This window comes from Meleagris gallopavo, chromosome 11 (assembly GCF_000146605.3).
Source record: "Meleagris gallopavo isolate NT-WF06-2002-E0010 breed Aviagen turkey brand Nicholas breeding stock chromosome 11, Turkey_5.1, whole genome shotgun sequence".
Classification (NCBI taxonomy): domain Eukaryota; kingdom Metazoa; phylum Chordata; class Aves; order Galliformes; family Phasianidae; genus Meleagris; species Meleagris gallopavo.
The window spans coordinates 11,166,972-11,183,790 of NC_015021.2; the positions used below are offsets into that span (position 1 = coordinate 11,166,972).

The 16,819-nt window shown below is 39.8% G+C and overlaps 1 protein-coding gene across 1 annotated transcript in view; it reads right to left on the bottom strand.

The window, feature by feature from the left end:
* The window catches only part of GIGYF2 (GRB10 interacting GYF protein 2), a 28,277-nt gene extending 11,853 nt beyond the window's left edge, over positions 1 to 16,424 (bottom strand). The window contains exons 1-14 of the mRNA XM_031555081.1: positions 16,412 to 16,424; positions 15,633 to 15,812; positions 11,412 to 11,611; positions 11,161 to 11,323; positions 10,888 to 11,088; positions 10,216 to 10,406; positions 9,431 to 9,590; positions 7,341 to 7,507; positions 6,873 to 6,961; positions 5,776 to 5,883; positions 5,140 to 5,237; positions 4,560 to 4,660; positions 3,642 to 3,803; positions 1,769 to 1,870 (exon numbers count right to left, since the gene is read on the bottom strand). Coding sequence (XP_031410941.1) covers positions 1,769 to 1,870; positions 3,642 to 3,803; positions 4,560 to 4,660; positions 5,140 to 5,237; positions 5,776 to 5,883; positions 6,873 to 6,961; positions 7,341 to 7,507; positions 9,431 to 9,590; positions 10,216 to 10,406; positions 10,888 to 11,088; positions 11,161 to 11,323; positions 11,412 to 11,611; positions 15,633 to 15,812; positions 16,412 to 16,424 — 1,935 coding nt within the window. The remainder of the gene's footprint in view (positions 1 to 1,768; positions 1,871 to 3,641; positions 3,804 to 4,559; positions 4,661 to 5,139; positions 5,238 to 5,775; positions 5,884 to 6,872; positions 6,962 to 7,340; positions 7,508 to 9,430; positions 9,591 to 10,215; positions 10,407 to 10,887; positions 11,089 to 11,160; positions 11,324 to 11,411; positions 11,612 to 15,632; positions 15,813 to 16,411) is intronic.
* Between the last annotated feature and the right edge of the window lie 395 nt (positions 16,425 to 16,819).

Here is a 16,819-nt window from a genome sequence, read left to right on the forward strand (position 1 = left end):
TTCCAGGTCACTGAAGAGCAACAGGACTAGAAGGAATGGCCTTAAGTTGTGCCAGGGGAGGTTTGGGTTGGATATTAGGAAACATTTCTTCTCCAAACGAGCCTCAGGGAGTGGAATGGGCTGCCCAGGGAGGTGGTGGAGTCACCATCCCTGGAGGTGTTCAAGAAACATTTTACAGGTACTGAAGAACACGGTTTAGCGGGAAGTGTTGGCAGTAGGGGGGTGGTTGGACTGGATCAGCTAGGTGTTTTTTTCCAACCTGGGCAATTCTATGATTCTAAGAACCGCAGGCTGCAAGCCAAGAAATAATATATATTCATGGCCATCACTTAAGCAGCTTAGCGGGAAGTGCTACAAAAGTTCACTGCCCTAACTTTTTTTTTCTACTAGCTGGATACAAAATAGCCTGTGAATCATTTCTTGTCAACCATTAAAAGCTTCAGATCTGACATTCAGAAAAGCTTCAAAGGCGATGTGCAATGTCTAGACCATGTTTGTAACCTGGGCCTGTAACTAACTTAATTGGACACGTGCAGCCAAGTGACAATAACCAAGCGTCCCAGTGCAAGAGCTGGTTTCCTTAACTAAAAAGTCTACCAAGAAGGCTGGAGGTGTGCCAGCATTCTGTGTGACTGGAGACCACATGCCAGGAGCTCAAACTCAGGATGCTGAGCTGCTGGCCATGCTGGTGGGATACGCAGCAGCAGTCGTTGCCATAACATGCAGTACTTTAGAGAGGTGAGCAGTCACCACATCCTCCTGCATAACAGCAGGTCACTGACATCTCTGCTTTTCTTTTTGGAAATGAGATTAAAAGAAACATCAAGAAAGCTGCAGGGATCTTTTCCTAAGGCAAGGTGGAAGAGACAATGGTGAATGACAGGAATCAACAAAAAAAGACTTCTCTCCCCTAGAGATCTAAAGATGAATAGTGTATCAAAATGAAACAAAAGCCACAAGATCATGAAAAGCTGGGAATATCGTGACTAATAAACTTTTTTTTTTAACATAGTCATTACAGCTATAAGGAAAGACTCTCTTAATACTTACTTCTGCATCTTTTTACTCGTTCAGTGCTTTTGTTTGAGCACATGACAAAAATCATTTAAAGCTCTCCAACTTTCTGCTACTGACTTGGATGAGAGAGCACGCTCGTTCCTTTTGCTCTTAGTGCTCCCATATTCATGGCTTCTGACTCCAAGAGGATCCCAACATTCTCTACTATTAACCACCTTTTCTCATAGTTGTTTTCAAGGACACGTCTGGCTTTATAAACTACATCAGATCTTGTAAATTATCTGCAACATCTCTCATTATCCTTAAGTAGCAACACTGAGCTCAGGAGGTTCTGGATTCTTAGATAAATTGTTCTTGAATTTTTGCAGTTGGCAACACCTGCAGTTCTGCTTTCCTATGTTAGTAGGAATTATAAATCTTAGTTTTGTGGTTTTTATCTTTGAGACAATGCTTTGAAGAAGAACATGAAAGATAATTCAGACAAACTATCAAACCTTAAATTTTGTTCCTGAAAGCAATCAATCATTACTAAGTAGAAAATATGAAATCAGAAGCAAAAAAATACAGGAGCTACACAAGCTGAGAAATACTGTTTGTAATTTTACAGAGCAAGTAATTGATGAAATCTAAAGAACAATATCGGATTCAACATTTGCTATGACATTTCAGCCTACAGAATTGAATTTCTAGTGTTTTTGTTTTGTTTTGTTTTCTTTTTTTAGAATTCACCATCAACAGTATATTTACTAACCTTATATACTAGTCTTTTATGCAGTATTACATCAAAAGCCTTCCTGATGTCCAGGCAGATTAAGTCTACTGCTTCACCCCTCTCAGCTCTCACTGCCATCTCCTCAAAAGAAGTTAATCAAATTTGTTAAGCATCATCTCCTCTGTATAATCCATGCTAATAAATCAGTTCATCCCTGACTCTACAATGCCTTCCAGTACAGAAGTCAGATTCAAATATTACACCAGGTTTTTCTTTTCTTTAAATAAACAATAATATTTTCCTCTTTCCAGAGAAATGCTTCAACTTTGTTACCTCAATACATTCTTGCTCGATGTCAGCATTATTGCATTTATTCCACTGCTAATGAGCTAAGTAACTTCTTGTTACTGCTTTTCAGACCCATTCTGCTTCCTCCTTGTAAATAATTATTTCCCACTGACATCTCAGAAAGGGAAAGTCAGATTGATTACAGCACAAATCCAGAGTACCCAGAGGAACTTTGGAATTTAATGGACATTTCCAGAAAGTTATGCATAACAGCAGAACTTAGTCTGAAAAGAACACATCCCAGGTCTATGCAGAGCCACAGCAGATGAAACACATTGAAATATCAGGTGATCAACTGAAAACCAGTTATTATTGAAACTGATCTACAGTAACTTAGCTCAGTTAAATTCTGGAGTATATTATTGCTTGAATTTTCCAGTCAAGTCTGAAAGGGTATTTTCCACTGTATACCATCATGACTTGCTGTATTAAAGGTATTAAAGTGAGGAACCATTTATTCATGGACTTGGTTCTTAATGGTATCATGAAAGCTAACTAGGTATCACGCTGCATTGTATTAAATTACAATTCAATGATAAAATCCAAATGCTACATGAATTAAGGTCTACAACTAAGCTGCAAATAAAACTGAAGATTCCTGAACCTTCCTTGAAAACACAATCCTTAAATCAGTAAGTGGAAAATGCTCTTTTACAACTACCTAAGCAAATACAAAATACTATGGAGAAAAAGGTATTTATTACTTTCTGCTATGTTGCACGTGCTACTTTACAGGGTGTGTATTAACCAACTTCTTGGTGAATAAGCTCAGGAAGGTGCTTGCCATAATCCTTTGAATGCACTGAAAACTAACCTCCACTGTCCTTGCCTCCTACTGCTCTTCAAAAACATTTCACCTATTTTTTATGTGGAGCTCAGAAGTGACTGGCAGAAACTTTAAGCTACTAATCTCTCTAAATAGCATATTCTTAAGAATTAAGAACATGCTATAGATCCTACATAGTTACATACTCTTAAACCATATCATTCCTTTCAGTAAATCTGCTTGTCCAACACTTAAAGGAAGTAATACTGATACCAATACATACCCCAAATAATTTCTTCAGCAAAATGCTTTACTAAATTAGAGGGGAAAAAAAAATCAGATAACTTTTGTTTTTATTCCTGTATCCCCCTCTACATTTCATTCATTTGAAACACCTGCTCAGTCAAAGGTTTACTCCAGAACATATCCGTATCAAAACACAAGATAGCAGAAATGGTCAATAAACATTAAACACACAATAACTGGGCAACTAACTTAAGTCTAATACTGCTGCTGAGAAACTGGGAGGCAATGTTCCATATGGAATAAAGCCACTCAGCTAGCAAAAAGGAGCTTATCTTGAAAGTGAGCCATCAGAGCCCATTTCCCAAATTATAATTTAGGCTCTCAAATTTTAAAAAAAATCAAGAACCAAAGATAACTTCATATAATCACATAAAAAAATATTCTAAGTGTCTTCATATACACCTATCAAAGATTAGTTAGATCCCACAGGATTTTTAAAGTGAGTTTTATCAAGTATTAAAATTAGAGATGAACTACATTGAGGAAACTCACTTGCTTCCTGCGGGCCAGTTCTTCTTCTTCCCGTCGTTTCCTCTCATCTTCCTGCTGCCTCCTAAGTAGTTCTTCTTGTTGCCTCCGAAGCTCCTCCTGCCTTTTCCTCTCTTCTTCCTCTCGTTTGGCCCTCATTTCCACTTCTCTCCTCTCTTGCTCTAGCTACAATTCACATAAGACTACACTCAGATGCAGGTAGCATATTCCTACACCAATTCCTAGGGCTTATCTGTTGAGATTACAGTAACAACACAGCAGATGAAGCCTCTGACAGATGCTCTTCCTTAAATGCAAGGTTACCTGAACTGGCTACTTAGTGAGGTCAAATTCCTACAAAACTCTCTAGTACAATTTCTAACAGTTTTGGTTCTGTATCAAACATTAGTTCTTTCACCATTAGCTCCTTAAAATTACTCCTGGCTTCAGAAGCTACTAGAGACTTGCTTTGCAGTCATCATAAAATAATCTACTTCTGGAAAATAACAGAATTGTTCAGATTGAAACTTAGTCCTATTCACCCATACAAATTAACTATTCCCCAAACCAATTCTGGTTAAAATATGGCAGGATTAAAAGACTGAAGTGTTCTTTCCTGTGATTTGTCATGATTGCTCATGCTGAACCCATTTTAAAACAAAAACAGCCAGCAAAGAAGTGTTTGGGTTTTTTGTTTGTTTGTTTTATGACAACTGTAAAAATTCAACCACTACTTTAGAGGTCAGTAGTACCTCTGCAGTAGTCACTTACAAACAGTAGTCCACAAGGATTTCATCACAGGTTTCTATAATGCATTTGATCATTGTGGGATTTTCAGTGAAAATCTCAAAAATTGAACACAGCAGCATGAAGTTTAAAGAACTAGAAGTCTTCCACACACTCAAGAAACACAACTTGTTAAAATACAAAGTAGTTTCTGACCTTTGCAGCTTTGGCCTTCTCAAGCTGCTGAAGTTGTTCTAGAGCTGGTCCCTGAGCTGCAGTATCGATGGGGAGATCCCAGACACTGCTTCCTTCCCAGACTGGACAGTAAAAAAAACCACAAACAAGCAAAAAATAAGCACATCAATAAAGAACAAATGGAACACAAAAATCCTCTGCATGCCATTATATTTTATGAATTAAAACCTTAATACATGAGCTTTAGTCACTAGAGGGCTACACTATCTTCTTGTAGAAGAAGGTTGATTCAACCAGCAAGGCCGGATTTCCTATAAATTCTACTAAAGAACTAACTGTTACAGCTCCTCCCATCAGAGGGAAACACCTTTACAACATAACAATCAATCCCTTCTAATCAGGGCTTCACATAACCCATAGGAAGAACCATCATACTCTTTGCAGCAATTAAACTGTAATGCGAAGCAGCCTGAACCAGATCCAAAATACCAATGCAGAAATAATTTCCCTTAGTGTAAAAGAGGAAGCAATCACATCAACAAAGATGCTGCCTTTTAATCTGCTTTTCCTCAGTGGCCCTGACACACATTAAGCATCTTACCTGTAGGTTGTGAAGCTGATTGAAGTTCCCATATTGAGCCAGTGTCCGGCACTGACACAGACCTTGTAACAGGTGGCATCATGTTCTGCTCTGATATTCTGTAACATCAACAGAAAAGTCAACAAGTCAGCAGGGAGAGGAGTGCTCTAAACACACACGAGATTCAGTAACTTGTAACATACCCCTTTCCTTCCACACCCTATTTAAAACAAAAATGTGATGCAGCAAGAAGTACTTTCCTGCAGAGTTCTTGCTCATCTCACTCCTGCTGTCAAGGACTACACCAGCTACTGCTACAGCTTTCTTCTGCTGTACATAGGCTAGCCTGAGGAACAGCCATCATCCAGTACTGACTGCAGAATTCAGTTAGCAAAGCCATGCTGTTATCAACAAAACAGATTTGACAAGGGTCTGATTTTAACCATGAGATTTTCCTCCTCGTTTCTAAATATATACTAAGGTAAAAGCTATATAAAGTTGCACTCCACATCTTTCAACTGTCTCATATTGACTCCAACTTTAAAGCACAGAATGTTCAAATGTGAGCAAACTGGGCTACAGACAAGATTATAATCATTGTACATGAAGTCAGAATATAAGACGAATGGAATCCAGCTCAAGTCTAGGCTAACTCACCTTATTTTCAGAGCCTGGAACTGTTGCAAGAGAATAGCAAGCTGCTGCTGCTGCTGGGATGAGAGGGCTGCCTTTTGCTGCTGAGCCAGAACCTGTGCATATTGTTGTCTACAAAAGAGAAGCAGAGAATCTCTGGTACTTGTTCACTTGCTTTTCTATTTAAGATGATGTTGTAAAAGCTGTGGACATTCTCTAGGACTAATGCCCACTGACTATCTAACATACATGCTAGTTACTTGAGAAAAAACACAGAGTGGAAGCCTCAGAGAGTATCAAAATACAAGAATACAACAACCTGGCACACAGGGACAGAATCAGACTTCTTTTCACCTTCTCCTACCTGAGCTGATTGTCAGTGTCCAACACTTTGTTTCTAGGGCATGCAGCCCTACTTTCCCTTCCCTACAAAATACAGACTACACATATTTTAATCTGGCTTTGAAGACTGCCCACCTATATGAATCAGTCTCTTCCCTAGTACCTGAAGGTACTCCCTAGTACACAGCCAGGTTTCTTGTCTTGTCAAATCATTAGCAGACAATCAGTATCTGAAAATAATAATTCTGTCAGGAGCCCTTTAACAGTAGCCCAATCACTTTCTTTTCTCCAACTTCCTACAAAACAAATTGGAATTGGCCAGAAGTGAACTGCAGCTGACTAGTTGGCAAAAAGAGATAACCTGCACTTCTCCAGCAGTTACCTTATGCTGATCTTCAAAGAAGTTGAACAGACAAAATAATATTACAGCTTTCTCCATTTCCAGTTCAAAAGATGGGAAAGCTTCTCCTGTCTCCAACACATCAAAACTGCATTACAAGGCTAGCTGGGATTCAGTTAGACCTTACTGGCTACCTATGGTAGCAGGTCCCATCGAAGTAGCTATGAAATACACAACTCCAAAAAGCATGCCTTTGGCAGCCACTCTCTGCTCTAATCCTGTATTAGGATTATGAGGCCTCTGTTATAGTAGAAGCAGGCCACTGCTGTTGGAGGTGAAGCACTACCATCCCCACTGCCCAAGGAAACAATAAAAAAGATGATTAAAAATGCAGAGCAGAGCACAGCCACTGGAAGACCGCTGGGACTGGTAGTCTTACTGTATCAGAAGGTGCTGATATTGGAGGTGCTGCATTTGGATCAGAGCCAACTCTTGCTGTCGAGTCAGACGCTCTTGGTCCAGCTCGCCCTATGGTTAGGAATTAAACATTATTCTAACATACAGCAACAGTAATATATTACAAATGCAAGCTACAGAAATGATTGGCCTGCACAGAAGAGTCAAAAAAATAGAAAAACACAAAGATCAATACTCAGAGAATAGTACAGTGAACGTGAAATATACTGCACTTCTGTGTACCACAGGACAACAGGACTAAGCCTTATGGTCAGAGTTGTAGCAAAACTGTCATACTGAAACTGCCTTATCTCAAAAAGGTATTTTAACACAGTGTTCAACTTCAGTGCTCAGAATTCCTGTATTTATAAGACAGAGTATTTGATATGTACATAATTAAATTTCCATTTGTTACAGGAATATCCGAAGATAGTAAGCATCTCATAATTACCAGATGTGGAAGTGGTGCTGGACCTGAAGTGAAGGGAACCCTGCCCCACATTTTCATGATATCACCAAGTGGCTGGAAAGTCTCATCACAAGCTCTCTTAACCAGCAGCGACATAGTGAAATACCCAGCCTGGAACCACTCTGCCATCTCCTGATTACTGAATGGACCTGGAATGGTATCAACCAACACACAAAGGGAAAAGGAGAAGGAAATTCAAGTTGAGCTTACTGGAAACAAAAGAGCACAGGTGCCTGTTAAAGTAACACATCAGAGGTTTCTGTCCTTCTCATTCACTTGTCTGGATTGACAACTTACATACATTAACACTGTAGCTTTGAGCATATCTGAATCCCTACAATGGTTATGATGCTCCTCCAAATAGATTTGAGAAGTGCATGATGGCTTCCACCGTGCAAGGGAGGGAGATGCCAGCTCTGAGACAAAAGCTGAGCAGTTCCAGTGCTGTAGAGCTCAATCCAGCTAATGAATATTCTGTCTTCTAGTGAAGCTGACCTCTTCAAGGCTCAGCATTGAGTTGACAGTTTAAATTTCCAGTCCAGATCTCAGCAGCATCTGCTATAGCTAAGATCACAAGCACGACGTCCCTCACAGTGCACAGATAATTAAGCTACCTTAAGCCAGTTTCAACCTTTCCCTTCAATTTGGAGGAATTCATACATTTTAAACAAGTCTTGCTTTTTGAATTTAGCAAATGAGCAGAAACACCTCTGATTGCAAGATAAGGCTTTTAAAGATGGTAAAGCTTTTAAAGATGGTAAAAACAATTTCTTCTTTCTGTGTTAAAAACTTACAATTCAACTTCTTTTTCTTAAGACTTCAGTCACTGCCTTCAAAGGAGTGAAACCACATACTAATTCAACACACCTGACTGGAGATGAAGCCAGTTTAAGAAAAACAGATTCTTTAGCAGAGCTAAGAACTACAAATGAGCGTTGCAAGAATATTTTCTGAAAAGCACAAATGTTTGTTAAGTCTAGCATTCTCCATATGAAGCATCTTCTGAAGATAATTCTTCCTTTCTTCCTAGAGGATATGAGGTCACAAGCAGTATCCCAAGAGAAAGTTGCATGAGCATTCAATTCTGGAGGTCATATTCAAGGAAGCACTTGATCCAACAAGAAGCTGTTAGATAACCAGTCAGCAACTGAACACCTAGCAGCAACTAACAGTTTGAAGCGGACTTAGCAAATCAAGAAAACTTGAACACTTGCAATTTTTTTTCCTTCAGTCCTCAAAGTTTAAAGACATGTAATATGTGTAAGCAGGAGACTGGCACAGAGCCAAGTACACACCTGCAAATCCTGTATAGAGTCCACAGCTGAGGAAGCCAATGATACTCAACATTTTAAGTTACTACATAGTGAAATACAGCAAGTAAGCAACTTATCTGACTGCATTTTTGAGAGGAACTTCAGTAGCTGCTAAAGCAGAGCCCCAACACCAGAAGTACTTTCTGAAAGCAAGCATGCAAGTATCGATAGGAAGGGCTGTTCCAAACGTAAGTGATCAGGTTTTTTGCAATTAAGTGACAGGTTTTTTTAAGACAGCCACAAGCATGAAACAGTTGGTATTATAGGAACTCAACGCGCTGGCTGTAAGTACAATTAAAGCTGAGACTGTGTAGAGAACTGGTTTGGGGAAATTTTTACTCTGCTCTAGAGAAAAAAGTCTCCTTTGAGTACTCAAGGTCTTTGGGCTGAGACTGGGAAAGTGATTTCAGTGATTTTTCAAGAAGCTGTTGAATGATCACATTTTTCTGTTTCCCTTATCTGGAAACTGGAATAACTGCTGACATGGAGAAAAACTAGTTTGAGCTAACCTCAATTTAAGAAACATGGAGTAATGGCAAATTTCAGCCATAAAAAAAATATAGACCTGTACACTGAATTTGCTGATAGGGGCAGTGATGGATAGAAGGATGGATTTTTAAAATCAACTTCAGTAGCAGTAAATTCCTTCCGCCACATTTGGAAAAACAAAAGCATCAGATTTTGCTGGTGGTAAGTTTGTGATGAAGTCTTTAACAGTTCTGTGAAACAAAAGAGGAAGTGTAAAGGGCACAGACCTACCCTGAATTTCTCCTTGGGGATCTTTGTAGTACCACTTCTGCATGGCTTCATGGAACAACGGCATAGAAGAACCTTTTGCTCTGTGCTCTTGAATTTTTGCTGCTAGTCTTTCATCATCAACAGCACTGTCTTGTAGATAGGCCACCATTTTCTCTGCTTGCTGCAGAAGACATCAGAATCATCAAAAAATAGAGATGTTAGCTGTTTGCTGACTGTGCTACATATAACAAACTTATTACTTAATGCTCAAGAGTGGAACTATAGGCAACTCAAGAACCTCTGAGCTCAGTTTACCTTTTGTCAGAAACATGAACAAATATGGTGTGCATTCTTAAGTAAAGCTTAAAACTACTTACTGAGGTCCCACACTTCATGGTATGGGACCTCACTACCAACATGGCGAGGAAAAAAACAGGTATGAGAGCTATCATAAGATAGACTCTACACCTCAGTAGTCACTAAACTTCTGTAAAGTTTGCAGAACTAAAGTTTTTAAACAAACATGCTGAGCATACTACTTTGTGGTTTCTCAGTGCAAATGGTACAGTTACTTGATAGCAGACAGCAGCACTGGGATTGCAGCTTTGTAACACTTTCCTCAATTAACTACTAGCATACTCAAATTATTCTTTAAGATAACAGAGGGAAGAAATGTAGTGTCAGAACATACTGTGGACTGTAAACTTTTAGCTGCATTTTTCCTTTTATGTGCTTCAAGTATTTCTTGCATTCTACATTCCTACACTCTCCTGATCATTAACAACAAAGGAATTTGAAAATTTTACCTGCTCTAGGTGTTTGAGGCCCTCTTCATCATCCGGGTCAGTGGGAACGTTGCCCATGCCTGGAGCAGCTGTTACAGGTGTCTGAACTGTTCGTAGGGCAGGATTTGAATTGGAAACAGGAGGAGAAAGATGAGCAGGAGAAGCTGTGTCTGCAGATATCTGTGGCAAAGGTTGAGTAGCAGGAGCCAAATCTAAGGAAAAGTGTTAAGACCAGCTCAGTATCTTTAACATAAAAGAAAACAACTTATTGGAACTTACTGTAGAAAATATTCAACAGTCCAAAGATTTCACCAAATTATTTTCAGATCTTCCAGTACACAACTGCACACTGGTACTCTTTATGGCACAGGCACCCAAAACCCACAAACTTGAAGGGACAAGCAGTTTAGTTCTAATGGTGCACAGGTCAACATCTGTTCCCTGGCTACATACATTTGTCCAGACAGATCTTCTCAAGCACAACAAGGCACATGGGCAGTTCGCTCACAACTGCACTGCAATGTGAAGACCTCTATACTGCAAGCATTCAGAACTGCATTTCCACTGATCTTATTTCTATTTATAGGCCAGTTGCCAAGTTCTAGGCTGTCATCACCATAATCCAATCTTTAAAGGGGGCTTCTAAGATCACAATGGGTAATGGAAGTCTAATTAATTGACTGAGTTTATTACCTTCTCCTCTGTTGGACAATTTGGCTGGCGGTGTATTCTCTGTTCGACTTTCTTTATCTTCTGTTTTTTCTGTTCTTTCTGGGACAGACTCCTCTTTCCTTTCAAAAAGGCTTGTCTGCAGCGAGTCTTGAAGCTGGGATTTCGGTGGGCTCTCTGACCTGGTAGCCGGTGAAGATGTTTGGACTGCTTCTTCTGCTGCTTCTGTAACATTGCATGATTCTACTTAACTGAATTAACTGAAACTCTAAACTGTAGCATACAACAGATGCTTACCTGACACTATTCTATCTGTTTTCTCCCCCTCCTTCTTGGTAGTCTTTTCATGATCTTTGGCATCTTCACTGTGGCTCCCTTCAGAGTCAGATCTCTCCTCCCCTTCGTCCACAGGTCGGAAGTCCATCTCCTGTTCCTCAGGAATTGGCTCCTTCTGCACCTTCTACAGAAGTAAACAAGCACTCATAACCCGCCTGACATAACGGGACATTTGTTAAAAAACACATAAAAGGCAAAAGACAGCTTTTCACCTTTAAAGAGAGAAACGCTCCAGAAGAGTCAAACGTTCCCATTTCTTCTTCCGCATCTTCTAGGCACCACTCGGGGAGGCTGTCCCTGTCATCCTCCATGCTGCCGCTCCCGCAGCGCACCCGCCGATAGCCCCGCTCATCGTCCCGCTCCCGGAAATCAAACTCAAATCTCCGCCGCCGTTCCATGTGCTCTCGCCAGCCTGTAGAACGAGGGCCATCTAAGGTGGTGGGAAAGCAACTTTACAAGACAGATCTGAGGGCAGTAGTTTGCTTGGAAAGGATGACAGTGACAGAAATTCAGAAAACCACTACGGGGCACGATCCATCTATAAAGCAGCATTGTAAAGGACAACTGAAAGAAAAGGACCATCTTACCAATGAGGAGACTCCCGTGTATTTTTGTTTGTATATCCCCACCTTATCAACTGTGTTACGGGCATTAAAAGACCACAAAGCTAAGAAAGGTAGCTAAAACATGCCAGAGGACCAAAATGAGACAAACCAACAATACCAGACACTGATTGAATTCAGTCTCCTTCTACCAGCCATCACTGACTTAGAAACATTTCAGCTCTTATGTTCTTTTAGACAGCCAACTGCAGAAGTCACATCCTGAACAAGCCACCTTCTGCCCTCGTAGAGGCTTAGGTACATTCACAAAAACCAGACGACTGAGTTTCTTTGAAGGAACTAAGCCTCTTGAATGGTAATTTTTAGTAATTGGATTCAAATGATAATTTGTAACTGAAAGGGAAAGGCTTCCAAATTCAAGCACAGCTTTCATTTCATTTTTCATATTCAGAAGACACCTTCATTTAGCCAAATTTAACAAAATCTTTTGACTACAATAGTGCTAACCATTTAAACTGGAAAGAACCTTCAGCCAAGGAAAACAAAGTGGGAGCAGAAAGACTGTAAACGCCTTTCAAAGCTCTCCATCCAACAGAAGCTATCTTTACCAGAAAGCAAAAAATGAAACATCTCAATTGTTAGTGTTTTTAAATGGTGGTTTGTGATCGTTTGTAGAGGGAAAAAAAACTGTCACAAGATTTGTTCAATCACTGGAAATCAGTGTTTATGAAGTGATTATCAAAAAAAGCTTCTACATTAAACCTCCAAAATACCAGTGAGACACCTTTGTCTCACAAGTACAGGAGATGTAATACAACAGCCTTCTACAACTATTGTGAATTTTAACACGTTTTAATAAAGAGAACATAAAAGGCCTTCTCTGCAGCGAAGGTGTCTGTAAATTCTTCAGCCATATAGCTTTCTTGAGTTACGTCCTGGAAATAACTAATATTTTCATATGCAAAATTAAAATCCATGTTCTGAGGCAGAGCGCTTAATGTCATTAAGGAAAGAAAGAACAGTAAGCTTGCACTTATTGTCTTTGCTTTCAAATGTTCTGAGCGTTTCTTGAGCCCACTGCAGCAGCTTCCTGTTCATCAAGCACTTCCCAAAAGACATACAAGATGAAGGCTCACTGAAGATGCACTGCTGGAGTGAGCACTCCACAGAGCTCAAGTAGTTACCATTTCAAGCACTGCCTTCAGAAAAAAGAAAACCTACAGGTCCATCTTGAGAAATTCCTATCAGAAAGAGCAGCAACCAGAAAAGAAGGCTTTATATGAAATTAAGACTAAGGGCTCCTTAAAATGCTTCTTGGGAAAAAAAGACCTTAGAGCTGCTCAAGGAAAACCAAAAATCCTAGAGAAATTTGAGGCAACGGATGACATGAATTCCCTAAGGGTTACATGATAACAAAAACCCACGTACTCAAACGCTGCACTTGTTAGTTTTGAGATCAAAAGCAGTTTACATCATCTGATAAAAAAAGATTTGCCCTGAAAAAATCAAGCGTATAAATGCAAGAACTGCAACAACACAAAGGAGGGGCACTTTAGGTTGGCATCATTAAATCACTGTAAATCATTAAATAAAAACAGATTTTAAAGCTATGGTCACAAACCTCTTACAGATAGTAAATCCAGTCTAACAGCCCTCTTTCAGATCTGTGATAAGAGCAGTACCACGTTTTCCCAGAAAAACCAGCAAAGCAGCTTTTCAAGTGTGGAAAACAAGGAAAGAACAGCTCCTGTCAGACTCCTAGTCCTAGCGCATACACAGCGATAGAAAAAAAACAATTCTATAAGCTCACACTGGAAAAGCCTGGTAATACAATCCAGGCTGTTTCCATGCTGCACAAACATTCACGTTCACATCCATGTGTATTAGGCAGCAGAGACAGTTGGGCTTGTCTATCTTCATAATGTGGTTGGACTTGCTTCTCTTTACTGACAATATTCAGAAGAGTCCTCGCTTTAAATCAGGTGTAAGAAGAGAACAGTTTAAACAGCACAGACAAATAGCTTTCTTAAGTATGTCAAGGCAGTTAACTTTAGGTACAATTAAGCTACAGAATCTAAAAAAAATTAAGCATAAGGACACAACTGCATCGAAGCAGCCTTAGTCCATCCTTTTGACCCTTTGTGCCTAACAAAAAAACACTAACTACAAAGATTTAGGTCAGCCATCCTGCAGTAAACACAGCTGAAAGAGCAGAAGGAATTCAAAAGCTGGATAAACAGTGGTCTGTGCAAATCTAAGGGTTCTCTGCTTAACAAGAAAAGATGATAAACTCAGTCATGACAATCACTGCGCTCCTCTAAACTATTCTCATCCCAAAGTATGACAAAAATAATCACAGAGCACACAGTCCAGTCGGGAATATGAAGAGCCAAGTCAAAGGAAGGTCCAGCTAAGCAAATGACAATAGTTCTCCATGAAGACGTGTCTATTTCTGACAAGCTGCATGATTAGCACTACTACCTAACAGCAGGGTAAGTACAGAGAAGCCGTCTAAGCCATGCCAACTTGAATTAAACTCACTGTTTAATGCAAGGCTGCAATTGAAACTGCGTTGATGTTCCTGCAGCTGCTAAAAGGAAAACTCAAATACAGTTCCGATGGAAACTACAAGACCAGTATAATACAGCTGTCTTCTCAGTCTCCTGTCAAAACGAGCAACTTCTCTGCAGATTCTCAGAATTTCTACCACTGGCTTGTTATTATACCTCTTAAAACTTAAAATTACAAATTAATTGTCTACTATAGCAAAAATTCAAATAAGTGGTAATATTCCCTGAAGGAAGTAAGACCAATCTTCAAAACTTTCCTCAGAACATCTTCCAAAAAAAGAGTTCAAAACACAAATGAACTTCTGAACTTCAAAGTCTCTGCACCACCCTTCAAGCTAAAGCATGCAGGCGTGCACTCTCAAAATACTCCACTCCTGGATACCACGCTGCATCTGACCATCATGAGGTACTATCTTAGCTGGCTTTATGTTATCTGAACTATGTAACAAAGCAGTAGTGTCTGATGAACAATCTGACCAAACACTGGGAAAAAGAAAATTACTTCCTTCAAAATTTGCCCTTTAGCCCTGATCTAAATAGAAAGCATCTGATAGTAAATTCACCCTTGGGCCCTCTGCTTAATTTTAGTACAAACTAACATTTGTTTGAGGGCAGAGTAGTACATGGCTGTGAACAGAGTTAGGAACAGAAGTACTACTTGCATTACAGTACTGAAAGTCTTTTGGGGTGTTTGTAACAGTGATAACCTCATTGCAGGAGCAAATGTGACTTTTTAAAATGATTTAAAAAAAAAATAGAAATCAATTGTTCACCTCAGCCACGAAGGTGTCCCATGCCTCCCTTGGTTTCCCTACAAAGGTGAAACAGCAGAGGAGCCACAGGTCTCTCTTGGTTCCCCAGATGCCTTGCATAACCAGAAGAAACATTATGGGATCTTGATTCCAAAAGGAGGTTGACTAGCAGCTGCTTTCCCAAGTAGCAGAGAAAAAGTCCAGTTCCAGACACAGCCCTGCTTTGCATTTCTCCTGCAACTCTAGCAACTCAGTGCCGGAAGTCAAGCAAACCCGCAAGAGGGACAGTAACACCAAACAGATACTTGAAATTTAGCAAGAGATGGGACACCTTGTAACTAACCACAGGATGGATTGAGCAATTTATTTTGAGATCTTTCAAGGATGCCTCTCAGCATTGCAAGCATCTTTTGAAAACCAGAATGAGATCAATAACCTGAACAGTTTAGTACGCCCTCTTCCTTTCCTCTACTTTCTCCAGGCCCCCATTTACCCGCTGCCCCTTTCCCTATAGCCATGGCTGCATTTTTCTCAGGACCTCCTCTCACCTGGGCTGTGAGGACGCCACCTCTCACCATCTCTGCGTGACCCAGCCAGTCGCCAGCCTCCATCATCATCCTCCCCATTCTGCTCCTCCCTGAAGATGCGCCAGTTCTCGCTCTCAGAGCGTATAAACTCATGCTTCCTCCCTGTTGCTGCTGTCCCACCTTCTTCAAAGTTTGGTCTCACTGCAAGAAAAACAAAACAAAAAAACAGGTAATTAAACACACTAGAAACAGGACTCCAGTCTTCAGGCACCTAGAAACACAAGGACTGTAATCTTGTTCTCTTAGAAAGAAGAACGTATCACAAGAGGTGGTAGGAACTTAACAGAGGAATGGAAGGGAACACAGGACAGACATTTAAGAAACCCTTCCACATCCTTACGTACCTTGGAATGGAAAAACCAAACAAGGGCAAAGGTGCATGTATATGAAAATATTCAGAAGAAAAAGAATACAAGAAATTTTAACACAGATAGGAAAAACAGAAGAGAAAAAGATGACATTATGGGACAAAGTAACCTGTAAGTTAAGAAGCCAGAGTGTGCAAAGAGAAAAGATAAACCACTGTATCACAAAAAGCCTCATTTTAAAATGGAGACAAAAATGCAAATCTGATACACATTTGATATAAATCAAAGATATTTGCTACTTCCATATTAAAAAGATGAGCTATGTATTTAATCCTGTAAGATGTACAGCAAATCTTTGCAAAATACTAGGAAGGACTGAAGATGTAAAGTAGGATTAAGGACCGAATAAGAACAATGGAGTGTTAATATTACCCTTTGAAGCCATCTTCTAGAGAGTCGAGGTGAGTGTAATAGTGAGTTAGAAGCAACTATGCTCAAGCTTAAGGAACAATCTATCAGAAATTTTGGGTGGTCTTATTTCTTAACTTATACCACATTATATTTGAAATAAAACAAAGTTCTCAGGTACATAATGAAGAACAATGCTGTCACAGAAGGATTATGTATGTTTTCACAAAAAGGAGGTGTATTGTGTGCAGTAACTCAGGTCAGACATGCTGCTGTAACTGCTGACTCATTCCAACAAGGATCCACCACCACTGAAATAAGGGGCAGCACTACCTTCAGGTCTCACGGGTCGTATTCCAAAATCCAGAAATATAAGAAAGTGATAGTGCTGTAAAGCTTGTCTAACACACCTGCACACAATTGCATTGAGAC